Source organism: Lynx rufus, unplaced genomic scaffold (genome assembly GCF_022079265.1).
Source record: "Lynx rufus isolate CCGP_SWC_20201006 ecotype Redwood Valley unplaced genomic scaffold, mLynRuf1.p SCAF_2, whole genome shotgun sequence".
NCBI classification, from domain to species: domain Eukaryota; kingdom Metazoa; phylum Chordata; class Mammalia; order Carnivora; family Felidae; genus Lynx; species Lynx rufus.
In genome coordinates, this window is record NW_025814834.1 from 54,748,022 (window position 1) to 54,766,270 (window position 18,249).

Genomic DNA, 18,249 nt, shown 5'->3' on the forward strand with positions numbered 1-18,249 from the left:
GAATCCAGTTATAGCCCATGGAAGATGGGCTTGATATACCCCATGGAAGATGCTTCACTAAAATTCAGCTAGTATAAAAACAGGCATTTCCCAGAGGGATAAACAGAGACAGAATAATAACCCCTGAAAGATCCTCCATAAACTTCAAAGGATATGAGAATGCCTGTAAGGTTTTTTGTTTTGGTTTGGTTTTGGGGTTTGTTTTTGGTTTTTGTGTGTGTATGTGTTTTTTTTGTTTTGTTTTGTTTTTTTTGTTTGGTTTTTTGGGTTTTTTTTTGTGATGATAGGGGAGGTGGAGTATAAACAAACTGTATCTCAAAAAGCTTTTTTTAAAAAAAAAAAACTAATTATAGTGTACCAGTTTCTGTAGTACAATATATTTTATACCAACTATTCTCCAAACTGTTTCCCAGTGTTAATGGTGCAAGTTGTAATTAAATATTATGCTAGATGAAGAAACACAGGTCAAGGTTCAAAACTAGCTAGGTATGGATGGACCTTCTGTAAAAGGGGAAAGGACTAAAAAGTCAAAAAGGAAGAAAATAGAAAGCAAGGGACAGAGAGAAAAAAGTGATTAAAGTCTTCTAAAGGTTTTAAAGCCAAGAATTCGAATTTGAAAATATTAGTCAAAATCACCTAAATTCATGCATGCAGTTTATGTTATTTTTCATGTCTCCTAACATAGAAAACAATTTCTTAATGCAACACCCCAGGCCTGTTCCATCTACTTAACAAAGAAAGGTCATCTATACATAAAAAGGGAAAAGTACTACCTTTGCTGCTGAAGGGCTGGATTAATCTTTTAATAAAGTCTTAAATATTTCTAATTCCCTTTGTCCTTAAACTGGAATTAATCAGACTTGAAGCCATGTTTTCTGTCCTTTTTATCTCTCTTCTCCTTTGCCTTGGTGTGGGCCAGCGGTGCCACACATTCCACCCTGCCGTCCACACCCGTTACACAATCCTCCATCTGAAGTGGAGCTTTACGGACATAACCACTCTTTTCCCAGCCGTAGTCTTTGCAGCCTGCTGACAAAAGGTCTCTCTGCCTCCTGAGGGTCTGTATGCAACTATGACACACTGAGTTTCTAACAAGAAGATTAACTTGGAGTGAAAGTGCACTGTGGATTTTGGGTGCAGGTCACTGTTTGCTGTTCTGGCTGACAATGTACACAGTGATTTAAGCAACGCTCCTTTGGGCATTTTAATTTAGGGTGTGGGTATTATGTGATACAGTTGTCAACTCTTGGTTTTTCTTGAGGGCAATTAGTGGAAAACTGGTTTTTCTCTGTTTGTTTTGGTTTGTTTGGACTATTTGCTCAAGTGGAAGGAACCTGCCTTTGACACTGAGGCAAACTCAACAAAGAGTTCAGGTGGGTTCTCCATCTCTGCCGTGAAATGAAATCATTTATGATATTTTCGACATCATGACATCTCTTGGTATCTACTCTCCCAAGCTTGTTCCAACTGCACCCTTCATGGTGTCAGACAAATTTGTGGATCCCAGCACCTGGGATCCAGGCGTGGTTTCCGTTTTGCTGGCCAGCAGGCAGATGCTGAGACCAAAGACCTGGGTCATGGCTACATAATTGCAGAGCAGCCATGACACGTTCTGAGAAACAAAAATAACTGCTGAACACCAAAGTATATGTGAAAGCACTTCCCCACTTTGACTCAAGAATATTATCACGAACCTTAACAAAACAAAGCAATGGCTCTGAGTCACTCTTCTCAACATTAGGCCTGAACCTGAGCATGCTTTTGAAACGAGCTAAAGGTTTAAACAGTGAGCAGACTCTGTTTCACTCTGTTTATTGCTATATCCTCCATTCTGGCTTTGTCCCAGAGATTTCCAATGGTTCTAGCGGCTTTGGAGTCAGTATCTCTGATGTATTCGCATCTGACCTCTGACCTAAACTTCAGTGTTATTTTCAGCTGTTCTTTGACAGGGAATCCAACAGCTGCTGTTTAATACCACAGACAACTTGTGGCACACGCTGGGTTTCTAGCAATAGGATTAATCTGCTGATCTTAGCTCTGATTTGAAGCTGCATAGGTGGTGGGGGGAGAATGAAAACCAAACCTGAAAGTATGTTGTTATCCTTTTTAAAAAAAAATTTGTACAATATACAATGTTATTCTTTAAACAAAAAACATTTTCGTGCTGTAATTAAAAGGTGATAGCAAGATATATTACTCCCAGGTAGTTGTGATAACTGAATTAAAAATGCTGCTCAGTGGAGTGCACTAGTCACAGAGAAATCCTGAAATGGTAGATATCTATTTGATAACTGCTCATTGAAATGTTTTTAAAATGTCCCTAAGATATATGAAGCTCTGAGAAAATGTGACCATGCTGCATAAACTTCATTTGACAAAAGACATTAAGTTTTAGAAAATCAAATTGGTCTAAAATTACAAGCAGTTCTGTGGCTTAATCCCAAAACAAATTCTAGAACTTATTTTTAAAGTACATTTTTGGGGGTTTTCTTTGCATAAGGAAGACTTAAAAATCTTAAAAAGATTAATATTCAGGTCCATGACTGGCTGGTTTCAAAGTCCACTGTAACTGTATAGAGTCAATGGCAAAACTAATTTGAATTGTCAGGATGTAATTTTTTTCTTTCCATTTGCTATCAAGCATCAGCTGATAGGCAGAGAGTTTAGAAAATGCCCTCCCTATTTAAGATAATGGCAAAAATAACAGGCACTTAGTGTTACCATTCTAGGGGTGTGGCGATTCTTTCCCATTCTCTCTCTCTCTCTCTCTCTCTCTCTCTCTCTCTCTCGTGATAAACTCAATGGGGTTGTCTATTTTTAACCTCCTGTTCTTTCCTTTTGGCAGAGTAATCAGTGCAAGCTGAGCTCTTTCCCTGAATGAATCCAAGTAACCCCAGTGATTGCCTTCTGAAATGACCAGCAGACACACTTCTGTCCAGAGGCTGTCCAGAGTATAAATTCTGGTTCTGAAGTACCATGTCCAGCCGAGGAAGTCCCGGTGTGGAGTTTTCCACGACGACAGTCAGTTCAGTAGCTGTTCAGGCCGGAGACTCCAAAATTGTTATAGCTGTCGTAAAGGTAAGGTAACAACTTTCTTTTTTCTCCGTGGCTGTTGGCTTTGTGCTGTGTGTTGATAATCCTAGAGAACATTCCACACAGTCGGCAGCACACAGCATATAGAAAATAACACAGCAAGTACATCTTCCTGCTTTCTTAAATTGGCAACTAACAGAAACAAACCTCTAAGTCTCAGCTACTTACTGTAGTTTCTCTTTCAGTTAGTAGGAAAACATCTGCGGGCAACTTAATTAAAACAAAATCAGAAACCTCTACCATGTACTTTCGGTTTGACTTTGAAAGACAAGGTACTCATGACTACAAGTTCATGATTACCAGGCTGGAGAGTCAAGTGGACCAGTAAAATGTCTGTGATTTTTTGAGAGTGGATATGATGGAGGAGGGAAGAGGTCGGTCCCAGGAGACAGGGAGTGGCACTGTTTTGAGCATGATGGAGGGCAGGGAACACCTAATAAGAGGCTCTGATATGTGCCCTCCACAGCATTGGTTTTGACATGGGGAAGGCACTAGTAAATTCTTAACACATTTTGGGGGAGTGAAGACCCTGCCAAGGAAGGTGCAAAGGGCATGCGTCAAATTTGCCCTTAACAGCAGGAGGTGGAAGCCACTTGAGGCTTAAGGCTATTGCATATTTTATGTCAAACAATTTGCTGATTGCAAAGATGGCCACATGCCTTTAGGTTGAAGAAGATATCCATGATTTTTATTTCCTATGAACATGTCCCGCAAAAATCTCTGAAGAATTTTGCTTGCATTTAGACAGTATTAGACTTGCATTAGACAACCTCAGGAATTCAGTGTTTAATGAAGGAAACCGGGCAAACAAGCTGATGCTCACCAGCGAGTTACTTCCAGGACCTCACCAGCCTGAGTTGAATGATTTTTCTGGCCTTTGTTAGAAGCCTGAACCGAGTCCTGTTCAGTTTAATGTAGTTGCTGCAAATTTTATGTTAATATGAAAATTTGTAACAGGAAAGCAGCACTTGATACTGAACACTATACTTGATACGATTCACTATAGAAACACTGAATGTGAAGTGTTCCTACCAGCATTATTCCATTGCTCTTGAGACCTGGCCCTCATGTAAACAGCACCTCTGCTGACTACCTTGCCCTCAAGTCCTTTCAAAGGCAATAGTGAACATGAAAAGAAGCCTGGAGCAGAAGTAGCAAAAGTTGATCATTTGCATGTGATTTTATGATGCTTTGAGTAACTATAAATTTCAGCAATGAGGGAAAAGAGGCAAACTCATTGTTTAAAAAAAGCTAACTTTTCTTTCCCTCAAACAGGGAACGTTTCTTAGAGCAGGAAGAGGAAGAATGTATATGGAATAAACTATATGAGAATCAGAGGTCAATTGACAGTACAGGAAAAAAAAACCTAAAATTACACTGGAAATACTTGTTTTTTTTTTAAATTTTTTTTTCAATGTTTATTTATTTTTGGGACAGAGAGAGACAGAGCATGAACGGGGGAGGGGCAGAGAGAGAGGGAGACACAGAATCGGAAACAGGCTCCAGGCTCTGAGCCATCAGCCCAGAGCCTGACGCGGGGCTCGAACTCACGGACCGCGAGATCGTGACCTGGCTGAAGACGGACGCTTAACCGACTGCGCCACCCAGGCACCCCTGGAAATACTTGTTTTAACTAGACTGTGTTTCTAAGAATGTTCCCTCTGATTACCTTCCACAACTTCTTTAACTCACTGGTGCCCCATATCAAATAAATCTCAAGCTATTCAAAGTAGAAAGGAATAGAAGTGTCTGTGTCTCATCTGTATGGGTTTGTTTCAAAACTGTCTTAGGCACTAATGATCTGGACTGGCCACACGTTCTTTTTTTTCATTTCTTTTCAGCGATTTGCTTATCCAAGTGCACGTGCCTGTTAGTAGTTCCCCTTGCTTCATCAGTTGTTGCTTCTTAGAAAAGAAATTCCTCAGGAAATGCAGTGGTGAATTACATTTTGGAGCAGTGGAAGTGCCCTAAGTGTGGAAAACAAGCTGGCTGCATTCATATGGCTGTTGTCAAACACATCTAATTTTATTGACATTTTCATACCCACGTTATTGATTACTTAACAACAAAAGTTGGAAAGTGTTATGTTTTTATTTCACTATAAGTTAAAAGTCTGTTGCTTCATCTGCTGTTTATTCTTTCCAGTTGAACGAGCAGGGTCAAGGTAAAGACACTAATCAGCTTAAATTGCATTTACAAAACCTTTCCCCTTTGGTGAAGTTTGCATCCTGCTTGATCAGGTGCAATTTCACTATTTTTATGGTATTAAGTCTTGTGAGAGAGAGAATGTACAATTGTGTCACAAATTCTGTAATTTTGTGCTTTTCAATAATAATCTACTGCATGTGTTCTTCATTTGGCAATTTTCAACTTAAATACAATATGCCAAGAGAAAAGAATTTACCCTAAGAATAAAAAACAAAACAGTGCATGGATTTATATTAAACTGTTAGATTTTGGGGCGTCTGGGTGGCTCAGTCAGCCAAGCATCTGACTTGGGCTCAGGTCATGAACCTGAGGACCTTGGGGTCAGGTTCATGAGTTTGAGCCCCACATCAGGCTCTGTGCTGACAACTCAGAGCCTGGAGCCTGCTTCAGATTCTGTGTCTCCCTGTCTCTCTGCCCTACCCCTGCTTGCGCTCCGTCTCTCTCTGTCTCTCAAAAATGAATAAACATTAAAAAAAATTTAAACCTGTTAGATTTCAATTTAAATAAGGCCTATCTCTATGAAAAGAATAAAGTGTTCACAGTATAACTGAAACTAAAAAAGAAAGAAAAAAGAGAAAAGAAGAAAAAAGAAAAGGGAAGGAACAAGAGGAATTGAAAGTACATTTTATTTCATTTTTATTTTTAGTGTGGCAAGTGGGTACAACTTCAATTGGCTGAATCACAGCCCAATCTTCTAGAAATTGGTAGCAGTCAAGATGAGACCAAAAAACTTCTTCATGATCATGAACTTCTTTTGGCCAAGCTCAAGGTAAGATATTAAAATGTGAAGCAGGTACAAAATTAAAAAGAAATAAAAAGCTATTTCTTATACTTCCTCTTGATTTCTCTGATATCACTGGCCTATGGCCATTTTAATATAGTGCCACATAGATAATGGAAAAACTCTATAGTTATTTATGAGCAAATACCAGCATTGGAGAGAAGTAGCAAGATTTTTAAAACCCTTCCCCAAATGTGATCGAAAATATGGAGTGATAATATTTCACTGTGGAGAAATAACTATTTTTTTTCCTGGCTGTCTCAGTGAAAAAAAAAAATTCCATCATTTTTCCATTTCATCCATTATGCTGTCAAATCACAACAACAGATCCAAACTTTTTATTGTTAATGATACCTGCTGGCAAGAATAATATAGAAGTTTATTTTGCCTCTGTTGAACTATTGAAGGCATCTGATTTTGTATTTAATATTAAGAGTTATTGAAACCAAATAATAATTTTAGTAAAATTAGAGTTATTATTCCATATATATATTGTGGTTATTTAGTTCAGAATCTAAAAATAAAATTATCTTGAGATTGCCAGATAAAGTATCTATTCAGGGCCAGCTACATAATTTGTGGAGCTCAGTGCAAAATAAAAGGTGGACCTCCTGTTCAAAAAGCAAGAAAATGCTTTTTCTTGACCTGTCATATTGTATTTGATCTACTATTTAATGTCTAGCTCCTTCTGGCATGGGATACGTGTTGGGCGAGTGCATAGCCTCACAGGTTCTGGGCCCTGGCCATGACTCAGTGCACAGGGTGTGGGCCTGATCTCAACCTTTCCCAACTGTGCCCTGACCCCACCAAGCAGATGGCAGAGGTCACTGAACAAGGGCGGGGGAACAGACAGGATAGCAAAGAGAATTTCCCTGGGAGGCAGAACCCCATGTGAGATAAGACTCCAATCCTCCAGCACTTCCTCTGTTGTCCCAGTGAACTTTACTTACAAAACACAAATTTGGAAATCAAATTATTAAGAATTTCAAGGCAGTGACAGGTAGAGTCACTTTAAACCCCAAGTGGTGTCCCCTTCTAAGGACAGAGCTCTGATGCAGCCAGCCCTGTGAGTAATAGCCCTTGCGGGTAAATGAATGTCTTCACTAAGATCAAAGAGGGTTGATTAGGCAGCCTGCAATGACTCTGTGTTTTTAGTACTTTAATATTACTGGCTTCTTTGAACATCTAGGCTGGATTTTATACTTGCTTCCTAGATTTAGAAGCAGATATAAACTGCATCTGATATATACAGACAGTGGTTTCCTGATTGGACAGTAGTAAAAGTAATTGGGTATATCAGACTGGAAAGTTGAAGAAAGAATTAGTACTGAAGGAGGGAGCCATTAGAATCCAGAATTTATTTTCCTATTTAGACAGCTCCTTGCTCTGGTCTCTGTGCTATCTTTCAAAGGAGAAATCCCTGGCCACCAGGAAGTCCTTTGTATATAAGAACAGAACACATTATGATGTGAAAGAACATTGAACCAGGCATCAAAAGATCTATGTTTTAGCACTAATTATACCACTAACTAGCATAATTCAGCTGAAAATTCAAAGTCTTGCTACTGCTACACAAAAAAACTGAATTCCACGAATTGTGGAAACCCAGCACTTCCTCAAAATTCCTGCTTATCCCCAGCAGTTTACTTTCTCATGGTCTCCTGTGTCCCCAGCTCCTTCTTCTACACCTGCCAGCTGTTTCTGCTGAAGTTAACTTGGACTCGAAACTACATCCCTTCCCCAGTTCCCATTAACAATTCATGCCAGCCAGCATTTCCTGGTCTATTAATGAAGTGTGAGTGGTGGGGAAGCTCATGGAATTCTGGACCTTTTAGGCTACCTCTCTTTTCTCCCAACCCTATTCCTGTCCAGGCCCACACAACTCCTGGGGGAGTGCTCTCTTAGGCAAAGCAGTTCAGCTTCACAGCAACTATGCTCAAATTTTTATTCCTAAATCCATTCAGGAGCTCTGCTGGAAAAGGGCTTCCCATTTAACAGGATCCACCCTCAGAAGGTGCTTGTGATTCTAGATTTTAAAGTTTTGTTGTCCTTTAATGCTAGTCTTCTGACTATGGACTAGCCTTCTGGACATCAGGCTTTTTAACTGTAAAATGAAGAGAGAGGATATAGATCAAAGCTTCATATCCATTGTGGATCTTACCATAAGGTGCCATGGGATCATGGGACCATTCTCCCTCTCTGCGTGTGGTTTTAGGTAAAAAGGCCTTTGGCTTCACCTAGGCCTCATTTTCATGATGACCTCTTTATGTCTATCTCCTATACCCTCCCTGACCCCCCCGGTAACTATCAACTCAGCCACCCACCCCCCCAAGAAATTTTAAATGGTAGCATCATCCTCCAATATTGGAGGATTGATTAAAAAAAAGAAACCAAGGAGTCTGAAGTCTGTTCCAGATTGGCTGACAAAAGCCTTTTTAAAATAACAAAAAGGTAAATTCCATATTGCAAATACGTAGATCACAATTTTAATCAATTTATTAGCTATTATGCTGTCAGTGTAGGCACAACTTAACCTGTAGCACAAAATTTTTGGATCCAAGTTAGTTTTAATATGAGCTTTTGAATGATAAGAACATTAGTAGTTCAATAAGCCAATAATATTTAATATTTAATGTTCATTCCAGTTTTTTTCCTATGCACAGCATTCTGCAATTTGTTCTAATTATAAAGAAAAATGCTCTTTAAGGGGTGTTGGCAGGGTGTAAGCTTCAGCACTGAGTTTACTCTGATTTGGGCGTAACAGCCTCTTTGGTCTCAGGTTCTTCATTTGAAAAATTATGATAAAAGCAATTACCCTCAAACAACTAAAAAGAAAATGTTGGGGGACAAATGCAATGATATATAGATAATAATAATAATAACAATTGTGTTAATAATTGATATATCAGAGTAATCTGGATATTTAATTTGATAGAAAAGCAATTTTCTTCCCTCCATTGAAAATTATCTCAAACCCTAGTAATTTAGACTAAAGGAAAAATTTCTGGAAACACAGAATTTTTATGAGTTTTTCTAATGTTGGTAATGTTTATACCCTGAAGATATTATTTTTCTTTCAGCAGTATAAGTACTTAGTTCCAGTGGAATGTCCAGAGAAAAAATATTTCCCTATTTTCAGTGGTGAAAGCATAATCATGTGGAAAAAACATTAACTCCCAAAAGGCATCTAGATTCCCAAACCTTACCCAAATTATTTCTAATGAGAAGGAAGAAATTCGGGAAAGGGGAGACAGATTTAAGTCAGGTGAAGATCTGCCTATAGTTGCTCTCGACATTACATTTCTAAGTGATTACAGGAGGTAAGAGGAACTGGAAATACCTTAGGGATATTGCTGAGAATATTCTTCTCCTCAGCCTGTGTCTTGCAACTAACTACATTGCTATTGTCCAAAGGAATGATACAAACCAAAAAAACTTCCAGCCACTGGCTTGTCTATTTATAAATATGCAATATTAGCATTCAGTGAAGAATGACCCTTTGGAGTATAAAATACTAAATTTTACCTCTGATTTGACTCATAAAAGTATTGGTTACCAGATTTTGACTAAATTCCTCACACAATGAATACTCATTTTTGTCCTATTCCATTCACTTAGCTGGAAATGAATGAATAAGAGATAGTCAAAGTATATTAGTAGTAAAGCTAAAAGTCTTATGAAAACTTGCCTTAAACATGGAATAGCATGATTTTCTGCTGTAAACTTGATTATTTACTAAGAATATATAGTCTTTAAATTTTTTGTGGTGAAATATATATATAATGTAAAATTTGCAATTTTAAGTGTTTATTTCCATGGCATTAATTACATTAGTAATTGTTGTACATAGTGTTGTACAACCATCACCACTATTTCCTGAACTTTTCCTTCACTCCAAACTATGCACCTATTAAGCAATAACTCCAATTGCTCCCTTCTCTGGTAACTTCAAATCTACTTTCTGCCTCTACAAATTTGCCTGTTTTAGGTACCTCATATAAATGGAATCAGATAATATTTGTCCTTTGTGTTGGGCTTTATTTCACTTAACATGTAATGTTTTCAAGATTCATCAATTTTGTAGCATTTGTCAGAACTTCATTCCTTTTTATGAATGAATAATACTTCATTGTATGGATATGCCACATTTTATTTATCCATTCATATATTTATGGACACTTGGGTTGTTAACACTTTTCCACTATTATGAATAGTTCTACAATGAACATTGGCACACAAGTATCTGAGTACCTGTTTTCAGTCATTTTGGGTATATTTAACTTTTTGAAGAAATACCAAAATGTTTTCCACATCAGCTGCATTATACTGTATTCCCATCAGTAACATACAAGTGTTCCAATATCTCAACATTCTTCCCCAAAATTTCTATTTTCTGTGTTTTGATGATAGCCATTCTACTAGGTATGAAGTGCTTTTGATTTATATTTCTCTAATGACTAATGATGTTAAGCTTCTTTATGTACTTACTAGACAATTGCATATCTTCTTTGGAGAAATGTCTATTCAAGTCTTTTGCCCATTTTTCAGTCAGGTTGTTTGGTTTGTTGTTGTTGTTGAGTTGTAGGAGTTATTTATATATTCTGGATATTAATCCCTTGTTAGATGTAGGATTTGCAAATATTTTCTCCCATTCTGTGGGTTGTCTTTTCACCTTCCTGATAAGGTCTATTAAGAATGTATTTTAATAAAGTAAATCTGTGTGACTTAATTATATGTATTTATACACTACAGAAAAATTTATAGCATGTATGTTGAGAATATGATGGAACCCTTTAGGACAGTATTAGAAGAGGACTAACCTATTTTACATTATCTGCACCATAGCAGTGTTTTACCCTGAATGTTTACTTCATACAGGAGATTCATTTTCTCTTTCCCTATTTTCCCATAGACCCACAAATCTGATAGATTTACTCTGTCAGAAATTCTACTCTCTTAAGTTTTTCCACCCATCTCTCCTGCTCCCTTTCTCTTCTCTACAGGAGTGAGGGGGTGCTGTGTTACCTGACTGGTGAGACAAGGAAAAGTGGCTGCCATGCAGAAGCCAACCTCAATGTCTCTCAGCGCAGACCCTGACTGCCCATGGGCTACATGTTCTTTATTCTCTCTGCTGCTGCTGACCTGGCTGGGAGCCCCTGCCCAGCAGAGGCAGGACACCATCTCACCCTCTAGGGTGGTTCAATGTGTGTCTGTGCCTCAGACCCAAATGTCTTCACAGGCAGGTCCCATTGACTAGATTTTAGGAAGAAAAAGTAAAAGCCAAATCAACCCATCTTCTAATCCTGATAAGAGCAGATATTTGATTTGTATCTGACCTTGATGTCTACTTTTCAGTTGATTTGTAATCTTGACAGTATAGAGGTGAGATTAATTTGTACCATTCAAATTCCAATACTTAAAAACATTTTTTTAAATTTAATTCCAGCATAGTTAACATATAGTGCATACAGTGTTATATTAGTTTCTGGTATACAATATAGTGATTCAGCAATTCCATACATTACCCAGTGCTCATCAAGATAAGTGTACTCCTAATCCCCTTTACCTATTTCACTCTTTTCCCCCACCCAACTCCCCTCTGGTATCCATCTGTTTGTTGTGTATAGTTAAGAGTCTACTTTCGGTTTGTCTCTTTTTTTTCCCCTTTGATTGTTTTGTTTCTTAAATTCCACATATGAGTAAAATCATATGGTATTTGTCGTTCTCTGACTGGCTTTATACTCTCTAGCTCCATCTATATTGTTGCATATGGCAAGATTTCATTCTTTTTTATGGCTGAATAACACTTCATTTTGTATGTATATATGTGTATATATATATCACATCTTCCTTATTTGTCAAGAGGCACTTGGGCTGCTTCCATAATTTAGCTATTGTAAATAAAGCTGCAATAAACATTGGGGTGCATATATCCTTTTGATTAGTGTTTTTGTATTCTTTGGGTGAATACCCAGTTGTGCAATTACTGGTTATAGTTCTATTTTTAACTTTTTGAGGAACCTCTGTACTGTTTTCCACAGTGGCTGCAGCAGTTTGCATTCCCACCAACAGTTCACGAGTGTTCTTTTTTCTCTATGGCTGAAAGGGATCTGTGCCTTAGTATTCTACACTTGTGAAGTACCTGTCATATTTTTCACTGATAATTTTGGAGAAAGTCACTGGAGGACTATTCCTGGGGGAATAGAAACTAGTAGGCAGTTTAATTTTTCTTTTACACTTTTGAAAATGGAGACCTTTTCTGTTAAAAAACAAAAAAAGCCATCTTACAATTATGAAACAGTATAACTTCCTAGTGATTTTCCCCACCTCACTTGGCACTTTTCTAGTCTACAGCGTATTTCTTTTCTGAGATGGTCAGCTCCAGTGAGTACTTAGAGGTATGGAGTGAAATAAAATTTGAATAGCATTCTTTAGATTGGAAAGTGCCATGGACAATGTGATAAGATATTGTTTTTATAAGAGAAGGTTGGTTTAAGTGAAGTCAGAGAGTCAATGACAATAGGCTTTTCAGACATGGAGTTAAGGTACATTAATATTGTAAATATCACAAATAATTTGTTAGTTCAGGCTAAGCAACAGTTCAGAGTGTGATAATACCTAATGAAGTGTTGATGGGAATTGATTTAGTGGAGGGGAAGGAATTCTAAAAGTGGAATATTTTGTAGGCATAGGGACTGTAGAGTAAAAAATTGGGGGTGGGGGACAGTCTATATTATCCCTGACCCTGGTTCAGCAGTAAAGGTTGGGCTTGACTCCTTGGCAGAAGCTGAAGGGCCTGTGGGAAACACGAGGCACTCACCATATTGCTCTGTGGCTGTGGCACCAAGTGACAAAGAATTGGCAAGAAAGAGAGGCATCTTCCATGTTTCTGTAGAAAACAGATAATGGCTTGGTTATAGCAAATACTGACAACGTTTTTGACAACTTTAGAAGGACTCAGTACACAGGTAGATTATGGTAGATTAAAGATGGCCATAAATATATTGGCACTCCTCCCATTGAGAATTGGAGTCTGTGTCCATTCTCTTAAAACTGAACAGACTCTGAGACTGCTTTGACTCAAAGAATACAGCATAGATAATGCTGTGCCAGTGTCCAGACCAAGTATCAAAGGACTGGCTGTCTTTACTTTCTGTAATTTCAAATAGTCACTCTTGGAACCTTACCAACTTGTGAGGAAGTCAAGCAGCACTGTAGAGAGGCCCATGTGGAGAAGCACTGAGGCTCCTAGCAACCACTCTGGCTGAGACCTTGGGTAACAGCCACCAACTTGCTACTTACGTGAGTGAGCCATCTGAGCCATGTTGGAAGTAGATTGATTCTCAGGCTTGGTTACGCTTCCCAGCTGAACTGTGTGAAGCAAAGACAAATCTTCCCCATGGAGCCTTGCTCAAGTTGAGGATTGTGAGCAAAATAAGCAATTATTTTAGGCCACTAGAATAGGCAGCAATTTGTCACATAGCAAAATATAACTAGAACTGAGGGTAACAGCAAGCGTGGCATCCTAAGGGGATTTTGAAGTCAGGAGTCATGAACCAAAAGGGACAAGAAGAAGAAAGCAAGATTTTCATGGGGAGACAGTTTAGAAGTCGAACTAAGTTTTGCTAAAATGAAAGATGCTGTCATGGTACTAATGATAAGCAAAAAGAAAATTCTGAAGCTTATAAATGATTTGCTTTCCGAAAATTGAAAGCAGATTAAAAAATATATCTATTATAATGTTACTCTATTTGAGTAGCATTTTGGTATAATTTCTTGAACAGGAGGAAAAGGTTTGTAGTTATAATTCAGCACACAAGTATATGCACAAAATATTATGGGTATAGTATGGAAAGAATGACTAACTGCCAGGGAATCCAAGGGAATCTTGACAGAGAAAGTGATATTGGCTGTCATGAAAATGAAGATGAGTTTTCCAGACACCATAGCCCAATTTAAAGCACAAACAATAGACTAGGAGAATATATTTGCAGTTTATATGAAAGGCAAAGGGTTACAATCCTTCATATTGAGAAGAGAGACAAATAAACCAATAAAATCAATAAAAAATACACAATTCACAGGAGGCAAATCGCCAATAAACCATGTAAAAGGGATGTTCAACAGCAGTAATAGCCTGAGAAGCAAAACTAAATAATAATAAAAAATAAACCATGATTTTCCTAATAATATCATTAAAAATTCAAGATATTTATAATATCTAATGAGTGAAAATATGAGGAAAGGGGCATTCTGCCCTACTGTTGGTGAGAATTTGCGTTGACACACTCATTTTGGAAACTTGCATTAAAAATGTAAAGTGCTTACATTGTGTGACTCAGCAACCTCACTTCTCTGAATCTCTCCTCAGAAATAAAAGCACCGGTAAAGATATAGATATGAAAGTGATTTTGCTATGATATTGAGCATCTTTCCACATGCTTTTAATGGAATAATTTAATTGGAAACAAAACAATGTCCAACAGTAGGGGAATACGTTTATAAATTGATTGTTTATGCTTCTTTCATCCTGTGGACGATTATGCTGAGTCCCAGGCTTCTTGTGATACAAGATGCTTAACCCAATGTTGGTTGGCTTTGTTAATTGTCACCAAATACATTCCTATTTGAAATCTGGGTCAAAAGTTAGGATCACACCTAGCATGTTTTGAGATCATAGGCCTGTGATCTCCAAGCTATTAGTTATTTAGAAAACAGTGCTTCTTTAAAATATAAATCTACAAACAAAAATTTTTCATTGAAAGTAAAACCCATAGCCTTACTAGTTATCACAAAAATGGTCTTGGTCTGAGATTTGAACTGACAGGACCAAACTCTTGACAGTTTAAGAAACACCAATAAGGGATGGCAGAGATAAGATGGTAGCACAGGACCCACTCACCCCTACTCTCAATACTCATTACTGCTGAGCTAGCTTAAATGTTAGTGTAATAATATCCCTTTTGCATTCTATACAGATGGCAACAGATCCTTCGGCTCTAGAAAAGGCCCAAATATATATTGTACTTACCCAAGAATATATCTTTTCTAAATATAGACTTTGTCTTAGATATAATGTGTAAATGTGTAAAACTCAAGAGTTTTTCAAATGGCTTGGCTATATCATTCTCATGACAAATTCATGAAGCTATTAGTCCTTAGGAGAATAAAAGGCAAACTTCTGATTCTGTGGTTAGCCCAGTCTTCCAAATTACCCGTATCTTCTATCTCCCTCCTACCACATATTTGAAGTTCAGGGACTTGAATGAGATTAGCATTTTTGTCTTAAAAAAATTGTCTTAAGGGGCGCCTGGGTGGCGCAGTCGGTTAAGCGTCCGACTTCAGCCAGGTCACGATCTCGCGGTCCGTGAGTTCGAGCCCCGCGTCAGGCTCTGGGCTGATGGCTCAGAGCCTGGAGCCTGTTTCCGATTCTGTGTCTCCCTCTCTCTCTGCCCCTCCCCCGTTCATGCTCTGTCTCTCTCTGTCCCAAAAAAATAAATAAACGTTGAAAAAAAAAATTAAAAAAAAATTGTCTTAAAATGGAATACTGGTTCCAGTTCCAGGCAAGATAGAATAAATACTTTCCATGATACCTTCATTAAATGCAGCTACAAACCCTGGCAGAATGCAGGATGCTGAAAAGTAAGAGCTAATCAGTAGATTAAGGAAAGAGATCAGGATTCCAAATACCACCAAACCAGCAGTGTTGTTTTTTTTTTCTCCCTCTACTATTGCCCAGCTTAGATTCAAAGGCAAGTTGACATCCTCAAGTATGCACCAGATGTGCACAGAAAAGGTTCTAGGAAAGTCTTCTCTTTCACGTCTAAGCAGTAAAAAGAGGACTTCTATGGGCCAGACAGAAAGGGAGGAAATACCCTGCTTTTGTTTTTGCTTTTTGTTTTTCTCTTTTTTCTTCCCCAGCCCAGGCAGTCCCTTAGAGTCAATCATGATGGAGAAAGTGGAGGCAACCAGGCAGGTGCTAAACCTCTGAGAGAGGGGAAACCTCTCTCTGACCGGAGGAATTATTGTCTCAGAGCTTGTGGTGAATTTACATTGCTTTTTTTTTTCTTTCAGGACTTTATTTAAATTCAAATTAGTTAACATTTAGTGTAGTATTGGTTTCAGGAGTAGAACTTATTAATTCATCACTTATGTATAACACCCAGTGCTTATCCCAACAAGTGCCTTCCTTAATGCTCATCACCCATTTAGCCCATGTTTCCTTCACTTCCCCCCATCACCCCTCTGTTTGTTATAGTTAAGAGTCTCTTATGGTTTGCCTTGCTTTTTTCCTCCCTCTGTTCTCCCCACTGGTTGGTCCTGCAGACCCAGTGGTGGGAAGTGCACAGTGGAGTGAGGAAACCAAAGCTCCAGGTTTCAGTGCAGAGGACCAGTAAGGGGGCTTCTGTGGCACAAATTTCAGGCAGAGTCAAGCCAGTGAAATTAAAAGAAGCAATCTTGCCTTCCAACTCCAGAACTCATATTTTTATAGATGGCTCTCTAACTTTCTTTTTAAAAAGCCCAATTACTATGTCTGTAGGCAAGGAAATCTGAAGAACTATAAGCTCTCAAGTTGTTTCATATGACACTTCTTAAAATTTTAAGTTTCAACTCAAAACATACCAAGTTTTTACATAATTGTATTTGGAGAAACTCAAATCATTCAAGGCTATTGCTCACTGCTTTCTGAGAACCTGAGATTCTTTGGTTCAGTGATTCCATAGGCTACTGAATTTTTATTGATGTTATGGGGGAAGAAAGAAAACTTCTCTGCTAGTGTGTTACACTTATTAAAGCAGCAATAGGTACAAATATATAATGCAAACCATACATGGAAGTCAACATACGTAAATTTAAGTTTTCTAATTGCCATATATAAATTTTAGAGCATAAGATACTTCTGGTAGAAAAGGATAAATGTTTCGGTTCAACATTCTAAGTTTCCACCTTATGAAACTAGAAAAGTAAGTGCAAATTTAAACCAAAGCAAGCTGAATGAAGGAAAAAATAAAGAGCAGAAATCCATGAAATTGTGAACAGGAAAACAATAGAGATGAATGGTTCTTTGAAAAGGTCAATGAAATCAATAAGCCTTTGGCCTAAGAAAGGAAAAAAGAGAGAAGACTAAAATGACCAGTATTAATGCAGGAGAGATAAGGCATCACCGTAAACCTTACAGACATTAAAAGTATAATATGGGAATACTGTGAACAACTCTATGCAGATAAATTCAACAACAGAGAGGAAATAAACCAATTATTTGAAGACCATAAATTGCCAAAACTCACCCAATAAGTAAAAAGAAACAAGTGAAATTAATTTAATAATATGCTTAATTAACCCCATCATATCAAAAATATTATCAATTAATATGTAATCATTATAAAAATTATGAATGAGTCATTTTAATCTTTTTTGTATTAAGTCTTCAAAATCCAGTATGTACTTTGTACTTACAACACATCACAATTTGAAGTAGCCGCATTTCAAATAACTAGTGGATATCATGTTGTACGAGGCAGATTTAGAAAATAAAGAAGAATAAACCTTTTGGGAATCAAAATTTTTTACTTATATTTTTTAGCTCAGGAGAAGTCTGCTTATACCCAAGGCAGCATATGTAGGCCTGAAAAGGAAAATTGTGAAATGAGATCTCTTTCAGAGACAAGAAATGAAAGAAAATCAGGCCAATTTATTTCCAATAGGAAATTTATGAAAGCAGTTAGTAAAACCGTTATTACACACTGTCATAGGGGGAGTGGGAATATTTTTCCTAGTGTGATATTTTAAAATATGTGTGTGCATAAATGTATTTGTGCATGTATTTTGTGCGTATTGCAATTGATTTTACTTGAAAAAGTTTTTTTCAAACAGATAAGTTCCATAAGCATTTTTTAAAGTTTTATTAATTTATTTTGAGACAGAGAGAGTGAGTGTGCATGTGCATGTTAGAGAGGAACAGAGAGAAAGGGAGAGAAAGAGAGAATCCCAAATAGGCTCCACGCTCAGCACGGAGCCCAACAAGGGGCTCAATTTCATCAGGACCATGAGTTCATGACCAGAGCTTAAATCAAGAGTAGGACACATAACCAACTGAGCCACCCAGGCACCCCAATCTACCAATTTTTATTGCCAGCTAATGTTTTATGCTTGAAGAAGAAAGAATC

At 37.7% G+C, this 18,249-nt stretch overlaps 1 protein-coding gene across 1 annotated transcript in view; it reads left to right on the forward strand.

Moving 5' to 3' along the window:
- Positions 1-2,831: 2,831 nt before the first annotated feature.
- The window catches only part of CCDC141 (coiled-coil domain containing 141), a 205,516-nt gene continuing 190,098 nt past the window's right edge, over positions 2,832-18,249 (forward strand). The window contains exons 1-2 of the mRNA XM_047085862.1: positions 2,832-3,078; positions 5,948-6,070. Coding sequence (XP_046941818.1) covers positions 2,977-3,078; positions 5,948-6,070 — 225 coding nt within the window. The 5' untranslated portion in view covers positions 2,832-2,976. The remainder of the gene's footprint in view (positions 3,079-5,947; positions 6,071-18,249) is intronic.